Source organism: Rhamphochromis sp. 'chilingali' (genome assembly GCF_963969265.1).
Source record: "Rhamphochromis sp. 'chilingali' genome assembly, chromosome: 2".
Taxonomy (NCBI): Eukaryota; Metazoa; Chordata; class Actinopteri; order Cichliformes; family Cichlidae; genus Rhamphochromis; species Rhamphochromis sp. 'chilingali'.
In genome coordinates this window covers 7355719-7368597 of record NC_137930.1, presented here as the reverse complement: position 1 = coordinate 7368597, position 12879 = coordinate 7355719, and the positions used below count along the sequence as shown (strand labels likewise).

Here is a 12879-nt window from a genome sequence, read left to right as displayed (position 1 = left end):
AAAGCCTTTGAATGAAAACAAACGATTTTGTGACAGTGATGTACAATGTTGTTGGTATATGTATGATTTCTATACATTTTACATCAGATAAAAACTTTGGTTGTAAGCTTCAGATAATTATTTAATAACAGCCAGACATTTTTAAATGAAAATAAGAAAGTATTTCTTTGTGCCCCCCTTTCCCTGTTAATGCCCTACCTGCCCACCTGGCAAAACTTTGCTAGACCCGCCCCTGCACAGTTACCAGCTGTCAGCTACTTAGAAAAGGATCCTGGTGTTATTTGTCTCTCAGAAACAGTTCATAACTTCCCTTCAACTCATTCATGTCACCTAAAAGGTAAACCCGTTTCTCCATCACCTGTTCAGCTCTGATGATTCAGTAAGGACATCTCCTGGTTTCATCTTCATGTTTCCCTCTCATCACATAACCAAACCGATATCATGACCAGCAGGTTTACAGCTGTGGCTCCAGCAAACATCAGCTGTACTAGAAAGTAATATTAAATAAATTCTAACAACAGCTGATCAAGCTTAAACGTGCTGCTGTTGTTTACCGCGACATCCGCTGGTTTCCTCTTTCTGGCGCAAAGTGGGCGATAAACGAACAAGAGAGAAAAGCCGATCAGCTGATCATTGATCAGTTTCATGATTAAAGTAGCAACAGGAGAGGGAGCGGGTGAGAGGATGAGAGAAGAAGAGGCAGCTGTGCAGCAAAGACAAAGAATAACTCAACCTTTGTGCCTTTTTCATTCTAGCTAAAGTCCGGGACCAACTGCGTCCCCTCTCAGCTCAACACGAAACGCGTAATAATTTCTCTGAATGCAGGAGGATTCCATCTTTTTACTGGACGGTTGGCAACTCTACTAACTAACCTTATGAATTAAATAAAGTTCAACATTAGTAACATCATAGCACCCACCCAGCTGTATAGAAACTCGGTCATGCTAGCTAGTACGCAGTAGAGTTAATGTAACTGACTGTAAAAGGTCAGCACAATGAAAATAAACTCCACCTAAACTTGGTTTATATCTGACCCAGATAGACTGCAGGTCATAACTTCTTACCTGAAGTTCAGTTCACCTGACGCTCTGACCGGCGGCCCCCTCGGCTCTCTCCTCGTCCTTCCTCCGATCTCCCTCATCCACCTGCTGGCCTCCACCACTTGTTAATGTTACTGAATCTGTGGAAGCTCCGCGATGCCACCACCAAACAACTGAGTTATTTTTACACACCGGCCAGCATCTGGCCAATCCACCACTTTTCATTGTCTAAACCGTTACAAAAAAAAAAAATCATCGGGCCATGTATGCCCGATGGCCAGTCCAGCTATGGCTGTGCCATTAGTTAACCCTTTGTGCCTAGGGTTGCCGACCCCTGGATTAGAGGCATCTGCTTTGCTGTTTTAATGGGGACCAATAAGCAGAGCTGCCTCCTATAGAATTGGTTTATATTGCCTTCTTCATTTCATGAGGACATAAAACACTGGGTTAATTTCTCTCTAAAACTGCTCCTACTATGTTAAAATTCTTGAAAGCAAGGCTTTCATTTTCATTGCTATACAGATTATGTCGAGTTTTATTTACCACGTACGTTTAACTGTCCATCTAATCTTCCTCTGTTAAACAAACCCTCTATGTGTCACAGTCTGGGTGAGTAGCTGGAAAATTCCACTTTTCTCCTGAGTCACCTGGTATCCGCTCCTGGGCAGGACCACCATCCCCTCACCTGTTCTCCACAAATGGAGTTGGTTTTGAGACAATCAGGTCGGGAGACTTAAATACCACGTTGACATCCCCTCACGGCTAGTTTGTCAACTATCCAATGTTGGTATCCGGCTCTTATGACCTATGCTTTTGTCGTTATGAAGTTTACTAACCTTCTTCTCTTGTGCTGTAGCTCCCTGGAAATTCACTCGACTTGTTTCTCTGGCTCTAGCCCACCTCCCGCACTCCTAGATAATTGACTGCCTCGCTTGGAAATCTCTCAGTGCTTCACCTGCCTGCCCTCCTGCCACCACCACTTATCAGAACCTTTGGAACTGAGGTCAGCCCTCTCGTACCATTCAGCTCACCCGAACTAATATCACATCCCCTCAAAGCTCATCTCTCTCCACCTGCAAGTAAGCAGTCAGTTTAGTTATAGTCACCATCTCCTGCACTCAGTAGCCATTGCCACACTAACCCCTTTCTTCCTTCTTCTCTCTCCTCAGTGTGATCACTAGACATTACCTGCCACGCTCCAGTCCCCCACCTCTGGTTCAATTATCCCCCTCTTGGTCCACGCCTAGGTTGCCACATCCCCACACCAAGTTATCTCATGCCACGTCATGTCAGTCCTTGTTATTGTGTCATCCCCTGGGCGACCGTGGCTCAGGGGGTTGGGAAGTGTATCTGTAACCGGAAGGTAGCCGGTTCGATCCCCGGGCTCTCTGTCCTGGTCGTTGTGTTCTTGGGCAAGACACTTTACCTTACTGCCTACTGGTGTTGGCCAGAGGGGCCGATGGCGCGATATGGCAGCCTCGCTTCTGTCAGTCTGCCCCAGGGCAGCTGTGGCTACAACTGTAGCTGCCTCCACCAGTGTGTGAATGTGAGAGTGAATGAATAATGGCATTGTTAAGCGCTTTGGGTGCCTTGAAAAGCGCTATATAAATCCATTATTATTAAATTCTAGTCAAACAAAAGTTCTTAATCTTTCTTATTAATGTGCTCTCTCCTTTTCTGATTTATTTTTAGTGCTGATTGGCTGCAGAAGCCTCACCACACTGTTATAAAGCCAGAGATGGTGGAGCATAGTTGGGTTCTCCCTCACCTCCAATCCTAAACCTAACCATCAAAATAACACAGAAAACAAACACTGAGACAGAGATATACAAAACAAGGAGCAGGACAGTCCCATTGATCCAGGAGGGTGAAAGGGGCCGGAAAGGAGGGAAAGAAAAACAAGGGCTTTGGCCAGAGGCTCAGAACCCTTGGATTCCAGTTTAGGCTTTGGCTTGAGGTTCTTTGGAGACACTGGAGGAGCTGGAGGGCACTTTGGAGGATTCTCTGGAAGAAGTAGTCTTCTGGAGAAGACTCAGGAAGATCTGGGGGAGGCTGGAGCTCTGCTGGGCTCATAGCTGACTCTAGAGGCTGGGTTAGGACTGTGGGAATATCCATCCATTTCCTCTGTCAGTTGGGGCTGTTGTTAGGGTCTAGTCTTCCTCACTGAATAGATGTGGGTGCTGAGGAAGACTGGATCTTAGCTGTCCTCACTCTGGAATCAGGTAACTTTAAGCCAGATCTTACTTGGCCCACCTTTGGAGTTGGTATGGGCTTGGGATTAAGCTGGGTCTTAACCCTCCTCACTCTAGGAAAAGGCAAAAGTGAGCTGGAACTCAACCACCCTTGCCCTTGGAATAGGTACAGGAGTGGGGCTAAGCTGGGTCCTAGCCATACTCATCTTGGAAAAAGCTATGATATTAGAATGCAAGTAGCTAGAAAGACCTTGGTCACCCCCTCCCAGTGAAATGGCATGAGAATAGGGACCCTATCTGCCCTCCCTCTGTCAGTGGCTACAGGTGCAGGCTTAGATACCCTAGGGACCAGGACAGATGCAGGGACTGCCAGGACCCTCATTGCCCTAACTTAAGGAACAGGTAGGTGTGTTTCTTTTCATGCAGTCTAGATAATGTTTCTGTTGTAGGTGTCACTGAAACCATTTCCTTCAACTTCAAGAAGTTTGGGTAATACCATACGAAATGACAGACTGAAATGAAATACTGTTTCTCACCAGCCTCTACAGTGCAATAGTCAGTACAAATGAAAACGTTTAAAAAGAGCAGTAAAAAGGCAATAATAAATCACAACAATAAATGGGGATAAATATAATAAAATCTAAATTCTAAAACAAACTCAAGTCTAAATAGTCACACTCGTACAGGTAGCAGCAGTCCTTTCCTGTGGAAGAAGAGTCATATGATTCATAAAATATCTCTCTTGTAGATTGGTCCGATGCTGCCAACACCACCCTTGTTTGGGGAACATGCCAGGAAAATCCTTGGTTAACTTACCAACTTGATAATCAGCTTCATGTGACCGTTTATTCCAATCAACAATGTTAGGGGAAATAAATTCAGATAACAGAAAGATAACCTGGATGTGTTGCATGAGCTTCATAGCAGAGGTGTGGACTCGAGTCACATGACTTGGACTCGAGTCAGACTCGAGTCATTAATTTTATGACTTTAGACTTGACTTGAAAAAATGTTCTAAGACTTGTGACTTGACTTGGACTTTTACACCAATGACTTGGGACTTGAATTGGACTTGAACCGGTTTACTTGAAAAGACTTGATATTTTACCCCAAATATAAAATTTAACATGCATATTATATAGAGATTGAAAATGTGACGTCATTCACGGGTAGAACCGCAAAGGATTCTGGGAACTCGTGGCAAGCGGTACTAGCGCACGCAGGCTTTCAATTAAAATCAGTCACACAGCGATAAAAAGAAACACAAAAATGTCAAGAAGCTGTTGTATTATTAACTACAATAGCCGGTCGCATGACAGCCACGGGAAGCCGACGGGTAAAGAGATCGGTTGTTATCGGATTACGTCGTTGAAGAGAAATTGTTCGAGCCATGTTTCCGAAGTAACAAAGACGCGACTGGATTGCAGCCATTCAAAGATCAAATATAACGTCCCAGAACACTCCAGCTCACAGGTTAGTCTGCTCCAAGCATTTACACAAAGGTCAGTCTGCTGTTGTAGTTAATGCGTCATTTTTCTTAACATAATTGGTGATATAGGTTACAAGTAAGTCTGGCGCTGAACAGAAATTGTCGCGCTATGCTCCTTTATTTATTGTGCATAAATAGTGAATTGTCCTGACACAATATTGTGTTTCGCTTCTGTTATTATGGTACACTGATAAAAACATATACTTTTATTCACAGAATAAAACAGTTGTTTTGTATCACTAATTGTCCAGTGCGATTACAGCATACAATATTATTGTCACTGCTACATTTCTGTAAGGCGTACCAGAAATTATTTCCACTACTAATTAATTACCGTTAAGCTCAAAGGTCCTATTAATAAACGGTTAACGATTGTGTATTTATGACGACGATTTGTGAGACTGGTAAACTTATGATACGTACGATGGTCTTTACTTTCTACACGGTGCATTTCAAGGTCCTGTACCCATCCGTCGGTAAACTGTACCTGGGCTTGTTGCAGTGACCGGAAGTTACTAAACTTCACGAGTGTATGCACTCACAAGAACCGTATAATTATAAATATGCATATAAATATGCTACGATGAGATAGCTGACTTCATCTAACTAGCAAATGTTGTCCAGGCTACGTTGGTGATGCAGTTTTTTTAATGTATATGATATTTTTGTCATGCGATTTTAAAGCCGGTGTTGTGCCAAAAAGTGATTGTCTGCCAAAAAACTGATTTCCAGTGTTTCTGTGTATTTTTTATGTGTAATATCTTTACGTATGTTCGTAAATAGACTTCGGTGAACAGGGGATACAAAGAATTTAAAAATTATCTGTTTTTTAAGTATCTTTACAACTTGTACTTACATTTATAACCAATCCGGTCCTTTATCCCCACTTAAAATATTTTTACAGAACTATTGTAATATTTGCTGCCATTTCTGCTGTCCTGTTGGGCAACTTACTCTTACAAAATACATTTTTAATGTTAATGAGATTTTTTTTACTGCATAAATAAAGGTTATATAAAAGTCGCTGCCAAAAACTGATTGCGGCTTGTATCTTGCTACACGAATGTTGTTTGTGGCTCAAGATGACTTTATGTCATCCATAAGAGATGCATTTGACATATGTTTAACATATTATAGCCCAACAAGTTACTTATAGCACTTTAAATATGAGCAATCGCTTTTTGGCAAATACCGGAAATCAGTTTTTGGCAGACAATCACTTTTTGGCACAACACCGGTCCTACAACCGCATCCAAGAATAACATGCAGCTTATCTCAGAACTGTCGGTGAAAATTATTCTTGGAGCTAGGTTTAATTGAGCTGCATTTTAAAGAGGTGCAATTTCACAATTTGTGTATATTTTCTAAGTTCACTATTTTGTCATGTGTTGAGAAAAACACAGATTTAAAAATTACATGGTCTAATATTTACATTTAGCATAACTGCAACATACTTTTTTTTTTTTTTTTTTTTTTAAAGACTTGAAAGGACTTGAAATTCAAAATTTCAGACTTGTGACTTGACTCGGACTTTTACACCAGTGACTTGAGACTCGACTCTGACTTGCCTGACATTACTTGAGACTTGACTTGAGACTTGAGGATAAAGACTTGAGACTTACTTGAGACTTGCAAAACAATGACTTGGTCCCACCTCTGCTTCATAGTATAGGGACCTGGTAGTCCTGACTTGTCCACCACTACAAGCCAGATTCCCAAATCTTTACTGGTTTCTTGGAGAACTGCTATCACTGACCTTTGGGCCTATTGTTTCTGTTGCTCTGTCTTTGTGTACCTGGTCTGTCACAACAGAGCGATTCGGAGCAGACAAATTAAGAGTTTTTCAGGCAATGTTTTCTATTTGCATGCAACATGTAGCATACAGTGGGGCAAAAAAGTATTTAGTCAGCCACCGATTGTGCAAGTTCCCCCACTTAAAATGATGACAGAGGTCAGTAATTTGCACCAGAGGTACACTTCAACTGTGAGAGACAGAATGTGAAAAAAAAATCCATGAATTCACATGGTAGGATTTGTAAAGAATTTATTCGTAAATTAGGGTGGAAAATAAGTATTTGGTCACCTCAAACAAGGAAAATCTCTGGCTCTCACAGACCTGTAACGTCTTCTGTAAGAAGCTTTTCTGTCCCCCACTCGTTACCTGTATGAATGGCACCTGTTTGAACTCATCATCTGTATAAAAGACACCTGTCCACAGCCTCAAACAGTCAGACTCCAAACTCCGCCATGGCCAAGACCAAAGAGCTTTCGAAGGACACCAGGAAAAGTATTGTAGACCTGCACCAGACTGGGAAGAGTGAATCTACAATAGGCAAGCAGCTTGGTGTGAAAAAAATCAACTGTGGGAGCAATCAGAAAGTGGAAGACATACAAGACCACTGATAATCTCCCTCGATCTGGGGCTCCACGCAAGATCTCATCCCGTGGGGTCAAAATGATCATGAGAACGGTGAGCAAAGATCCCAGAACCACACGGGGGGACCTGGTGAATGACCTGCAGAGAGCTGGGACCAAAGTAACAAAGGTCACCATCAGTAACACACTACAACGGCAGGGAATCAAATCCCGCAGTGCCAGACGTGTTCCGCTGCTGAAGCCAGTGCATGTCCAGGCCCGTCTGAAGTTTGCCAGAGAGCACATGGATGATACAGCAGAGGATTGGGAGAATGTCATGTGGTCAGATGAAACCAAAGTAGAACTTTTTGGTATAAACTCAACTCGTCGTGTTTGGAGGAAGAAGAATACTGAGTTGCATCCCAAGAACACCATACCTACTGTGAAGAAAATCCTACCATATGAATTCATGGATTTTTTTTTTCCCACATTCTGTCTCTCACAGTTGAAGTGTACCTCTGGTGCAAATTACTGACCTCTGTCATCATTTTAAGTGGGGGAACTTGCACAATCGGTGGCTGACTAAATAATTTTTTGCCCCACTGTAGATAACCTATCCAAAAAATAAATTAAAAAAAAAAAAAAAAAAAAGAGCTGGAATTCAAATATGAAAAACAAAAACACACCACATAATGACAACAGGGACACATTTATACTTAACCACCATGTTTCTTTTAATTTATTAACTTTTTTTAAGAAGGTGCTTTGCACCAAACTGCATTATCCTCATACATTTCAAGAAATACAGCTTTACAGAATACAGTGATACAGAAACAGGAGTGCATCAGCTCTGCTTGACTCACAGGTGGTCAGACGTTTGACAGCTTGAGCCTCGACAAGTAGTTCCAACATCTCTCTATAATCCTCAGTGCATGTAAAACTTAATGCAGATAAATGCTTTCATGGCAAAGGTAAGACCGTTATGTTGGATGGTTCTATTTTGTTTTTTTAACTCACCAAAACATTTCTTTCAAGTTACCATATAAATAATCACCACAGTAATTACTGCTGAAGCATAAAATTATGAAATTATAAATTGTTCCATTTCAAATGTGATGATCATAACAGGCTCAATGGGTTTAGACTGGCAACTGGAAAGAATAGCCTATTTGTTGTTGTTTGGAAGATTTGAACTAAAGGGGGAAAAAAAAAAAAAAAAAAAAAAAAAAAAAAGGTGGTTTCCAAATCTTCTCTTGTTCTGTCTTGAGAGACAAAACAGTTTCAACTCATGCAGCCAGAACATAAACACATACTGAGTTATAGAGTTCCATAAATCTTATTCTATATGAAAAGATTACATTATTGCTTTACTTCTTAATATGTATATAAATACACACAATTGCAAAACCACTTGTGACAGTGTTTCAGTTAAATTATACTTTGAGGATGCTGGTAAGTCCACAACAACAGCTGGATGGGCTTATTTGCGCATCATTCAGTTCATGTCATCTTGTAGCAGAGAGTCCCTCTCTTCAGCTGAACTACATTTGATTCCATCCGATAGGTTGCTGTGGTCAGGTTGATTACTCTGTGTTAGGAACAAAATAAAAAAAAGGTTATTAGTTGAATAATAAAATCACCCTGTGGTCTAGTCATGGCCAACCTGAAAAGGTTAGAAGTTTGATTTATCAACAATTTCGTCAATTGGTTGGATGAAGAAAAAAAAAAAAAAACTCCATATAATATCCAGTGGCATTTGAGCAGACACTGTATACATTCAGCCCCAATAACTGGGCAATAAATGACTGCTTAGACTCTTCTGGATAGTCCAAGGCAGCAGTAATATGAAAAGAGTAACCACTGCAACTGCAAAGGGTTAAAACCCCGTCTGACAAACACACTGCCATCTATCCAGCTCTCCTCTCCCTTGCCACCTCCTCTAGCTTGGGACAAGCACACTGAGATATTCTGAGGAAACAAGAAATATATTCTATAATATAATGCAAAATAATCCACATCACTGTAGCTGCGGCTACAGTGATGTGGATTATTATTTTGCAAATTGGATAAGGTCAAACATCAATATAATAGTACTAGTACTGGGAAATAAAACAGTGTTAATGAAACTAAGTGTGGTCACATTTTGCATTTTCCTAATCAAAAATTCCAGGAAAAGATTCAAATAAGTAATGTTGGGAAAAACATAATATAAATACTTGATTTTTATTCCTTTCACTTTCATTAAAGTCACTGTAACACTATAATAAAACACAAATGAAGACATAAAACACATCAAAAATGCCAATAAATACCTTTATGCTCCATAACATTGTGCCATGTACCTGAACAAACACTGGTAGGAACTCCATATCCCTGCACACACTAGATTCACTAATTACAGATTACTTTGAATCTGCCACCTGGTAGCTTGCAGAGTTTCCAGGGTCAAGCTGCCTATCTGACCCTTTAATGAATTTACAAGCAGGTCATATGTCAATCAGTAGTATCCTTTGCTCTTATTGGTAGTTTCTCCAGCATAAATTTCACCTGTAGTCGCTTTAAGTCATTGAACATCATTCACTTTCTACGATCTCTGTTTACCACAAGTTGCTTCCAATAAGTTTTCTGCTTAAGAAAAATCTGTGCCCCCAGTTTGGGACAGACCGCTACAGCCACCCCCTGTGGCTGCAGCTGTCTGTAGGAGGTAGAGCAGGTCAGCTGCTGGTTGGAAGGTTGGTTCGACCCCTGGCTCCCCCAGTTTGCATGCCAAATATCTTTGGGCAAGATACTAACCCCGACTTGCTCTCCAATGCATCCATGAATGACAGTTAGAAAGCACTGAAAGTATAGATAACAGTGCTTGTGTGAATGGGTGTGTATAGAGCACTTTGAATACTCCTGGAGAGTAGAAAAGTGCTACATAAGGCTACGTCCACACTAATGCATTTTCGTTTGAAAACGCATAGTTTTCTCTCAGTTTTGGCTTCCGTCCACACTGAGACGGCGTTTTCCTCAAGGAAAAACGCAGCGTTTTAGAAACTCTTGAAAACGCATACATTTCAAAATGGAGCTATCCCGTCACAGTGTGGACGCTCGAAAATGCAGACTTTCTAAAAGGATGACGCATTTTAGTCATGTGACCAATTAAACATAGCGGAGGGCATTATACAGCAGTTGTTTTGATTGCTCTCACTTTTGACAGCCCTAAAAAAAGATTAATATCAGTTTGTACATGCTCCAGATAGCTTTTTTTTTTTCCAATCCTTTAAATCTCACTCACTTTTGCGCAGGACTGGGATGTAAGCGTTTTCGGCCGTTTCAATGTGGACGCACAACTCTGTGAAAACAACTGAAACGCTAGTGTGGACGAGGAGCATTTTCAGACGAAAACGCCGTTTTCAAATCTATCCGGGCTAGTGTGGACGTAGCCTAAGAATATGTCCATTTACCATCCCCAGCTTCCTGATGACCTTAACACCTTCTACTGCAAATTTCAAAGACAACCATTCACACCTCCCATCTGCTCATACCTGCACAAAAAGACTACCTGCAGCCCTCACACCTCTCTCCTCTGACCCGTTACTTACTAAAGCTCTGTGAGGAGGATGTGTGTTCCCTCTTCCAAAAAAAGAGCTTTAAAGAGTTTAATGACATGCCAAATTTTGGTCCGCATGAACATGCTTAAAACAAGTACAAAGACACACACAGGTTTCTTTACATCTGTAGTTAGTAAGAGACAAAATGGTTACATTGATAGCAAACCTGGTTTAAAAACAAACAATCATTCCTTAAACTAGACCCAGGAAGTATTTTACTGATCAGAATGCAGTAAAAGCCCAAAAAGGTGGTTGTTCATCCATATTGTCATGGTTGAACTGGACGGCTAAATACTCTCAGTCGAAAACAATAGTTTGAGTTAACTTTTCAGTCTAGGTAGAAAATGTGCTTTTATTGCCAAGGTGTTCTAGGTTTTAAAAAACTCTGAACATAAATGAACAATACTCTTATAGGGTACATGTGTTCACCTGCATGTGTGCACCCACCTGAAGTACTGATACTTTTCTTCTTTGTTTCAAGGCCATGTGAGCCTTTTACTGGCTCTTTCTCGGCTGCCTAAAAGATGATCAAATTGCCTTAAAAAAAAAAAAATCAGCCAATCCGAAAATTGAAATAGAGAAGGTTGCTAACGGGATTTTGATAGTCATTTGGGTTTTTCATATTAGACTGCTAGAGATTGTGTAAGGATTCATGCAGGGAGTCATTTGAGGTGATAATTTGATTTCCATGCAATTAATCAAAGGGACATGCAGTTGGTTACGTTAGTCTTTTTAAAATGATACTTATGAAAATGGACACTGTCAGCTTGTTTACATGGAAGATTATCATTCTAATTTTATGTAGCATTGAATTATAAATAATAATAATTTAATAAAAACTATCAAATGCAAAGATTTTTTTCAAGATCCAAGTAAAAAAAAGTAGGTTGTAAAATCAAAACCATAGTATTCGTATCAGAGAACCTCAAACCAATAATGTTTCAAGAAATTTGGATTGTTAACACCATTATATTCAGTGTGTACTTTCATGCTAATAACAAAAACCTGAAAGCAGGAAATCTCTCCAATTTCAGGATATAAACCACACATTTTCCCCTCCACTCTAATCAGTCTTTAAAAACTCCAAAAAATGAATTCAGTTACTACAGTTTAAATCAAATAATCATTTGATCTGGCAAAACAATTTAGGTTTGAATGAGTGAAAGGTTTTACACACCCCAACATTCTTGATAAATGTGGAGCTCAGTGAAACATTTAAGTTAGACCGCTGCAAAATAAATAAAAAATTAATTAACAACAACAACATAAAAAATTAAGTTTGATATTAACAGCTGCCACTACTCACTTAATAACTTCTCAGTAAGTACACTTTGGCTCAAACAAAAGTTTTGGGGCCAGTGTTGCTACTACCTTCTTGACTCTCATAAGCCTAGTGACAATTTTCATACCTTAACAAAATGGGAAAACAATTATCTAAACTGTTAAATGTAAAATAAGAAATAAATACTTACATACAATATATGAAGAAATTGGGGGGGGCTTGCCATTAATGATAATTTATACTGACAGTTGAATAGTAAGATAACACTGCCATGTCTACATTTAATTGGCAAGCAAAAAATAAATATTAGCTTAGTATAAATGGCTGCAGCTTTATATCTGGCAATACAATACCTACCTTTTCATGTGCGATCAAATCCAAAAACTACTTGTTTTTGCTTTTGTTATTAAAAAAAAAAACAAGACAATATAACATGATGACTCAACAAGACTTTTTTCCTTATGCTTTCATCACGATTGGACTACTGTAATTCACTGTTTACATGTCTAAACAAGAGTTCCCTGGAGCGTCTGCAGATTGTCCAAAATGCTGCAGCAAGGCTTCTGACAAAAACATCGAAATACTCTCATGTAACACCATTGCTTATACAGCTGCACTGGCTCCCCGTTGAATTCAGAGTCCATTTTAAGATTCTGGTTCTGACATTTAAGGCTCTTCAAGAACAAGCACCAGCGTACATCATTGAACTTTTACAGCCCTATGGCCCCTAGTGGGTCCCTGAGGTCTTGTGATCAGGGCCTACTTGTTATGCAGTATACAAGACTGAAAACAAAGGGTGATAGAGCTTTTGCTACTGTGGCCGCCAGACTGTGGAATTCTCTTCCTCAGAACTTAAGATCTGCAGACTCAGTGATTACTTTTAAAAAACAGCTAAAAACACATCTTTTTAAAATTGCATTTTTTT

At 40.1% G+C, this 12879-nt stretch overlaps 1 protein-coding gene across 1 annotated transcript in view; it reads right to left on the bottom strand.

The window, feature by feature from the left end:
- The window catches only part of scarb1 (scavenger receptor class B, member 1), a gene marked incomplete at both ends in the record, with an annotated part of 36795 nt that overhangs the window by 13251 nt on the left and 10665 nt on the right, over positions 1 to 12879 (bottom strand). The window contains 2 exons of the mRNA XM_080875614.1: positions 11120 to 11189; positions 11850 to 11900. Coding sequence (XP_080731740.1) covers positions 11120 to 11189; positions 11850 to 11900 — 121 coding nt within the window. The remainder of the gene's footprint in view (positions 1 to 11119; positions 11190 to 11849; positions 11901 to 12879) is intronic.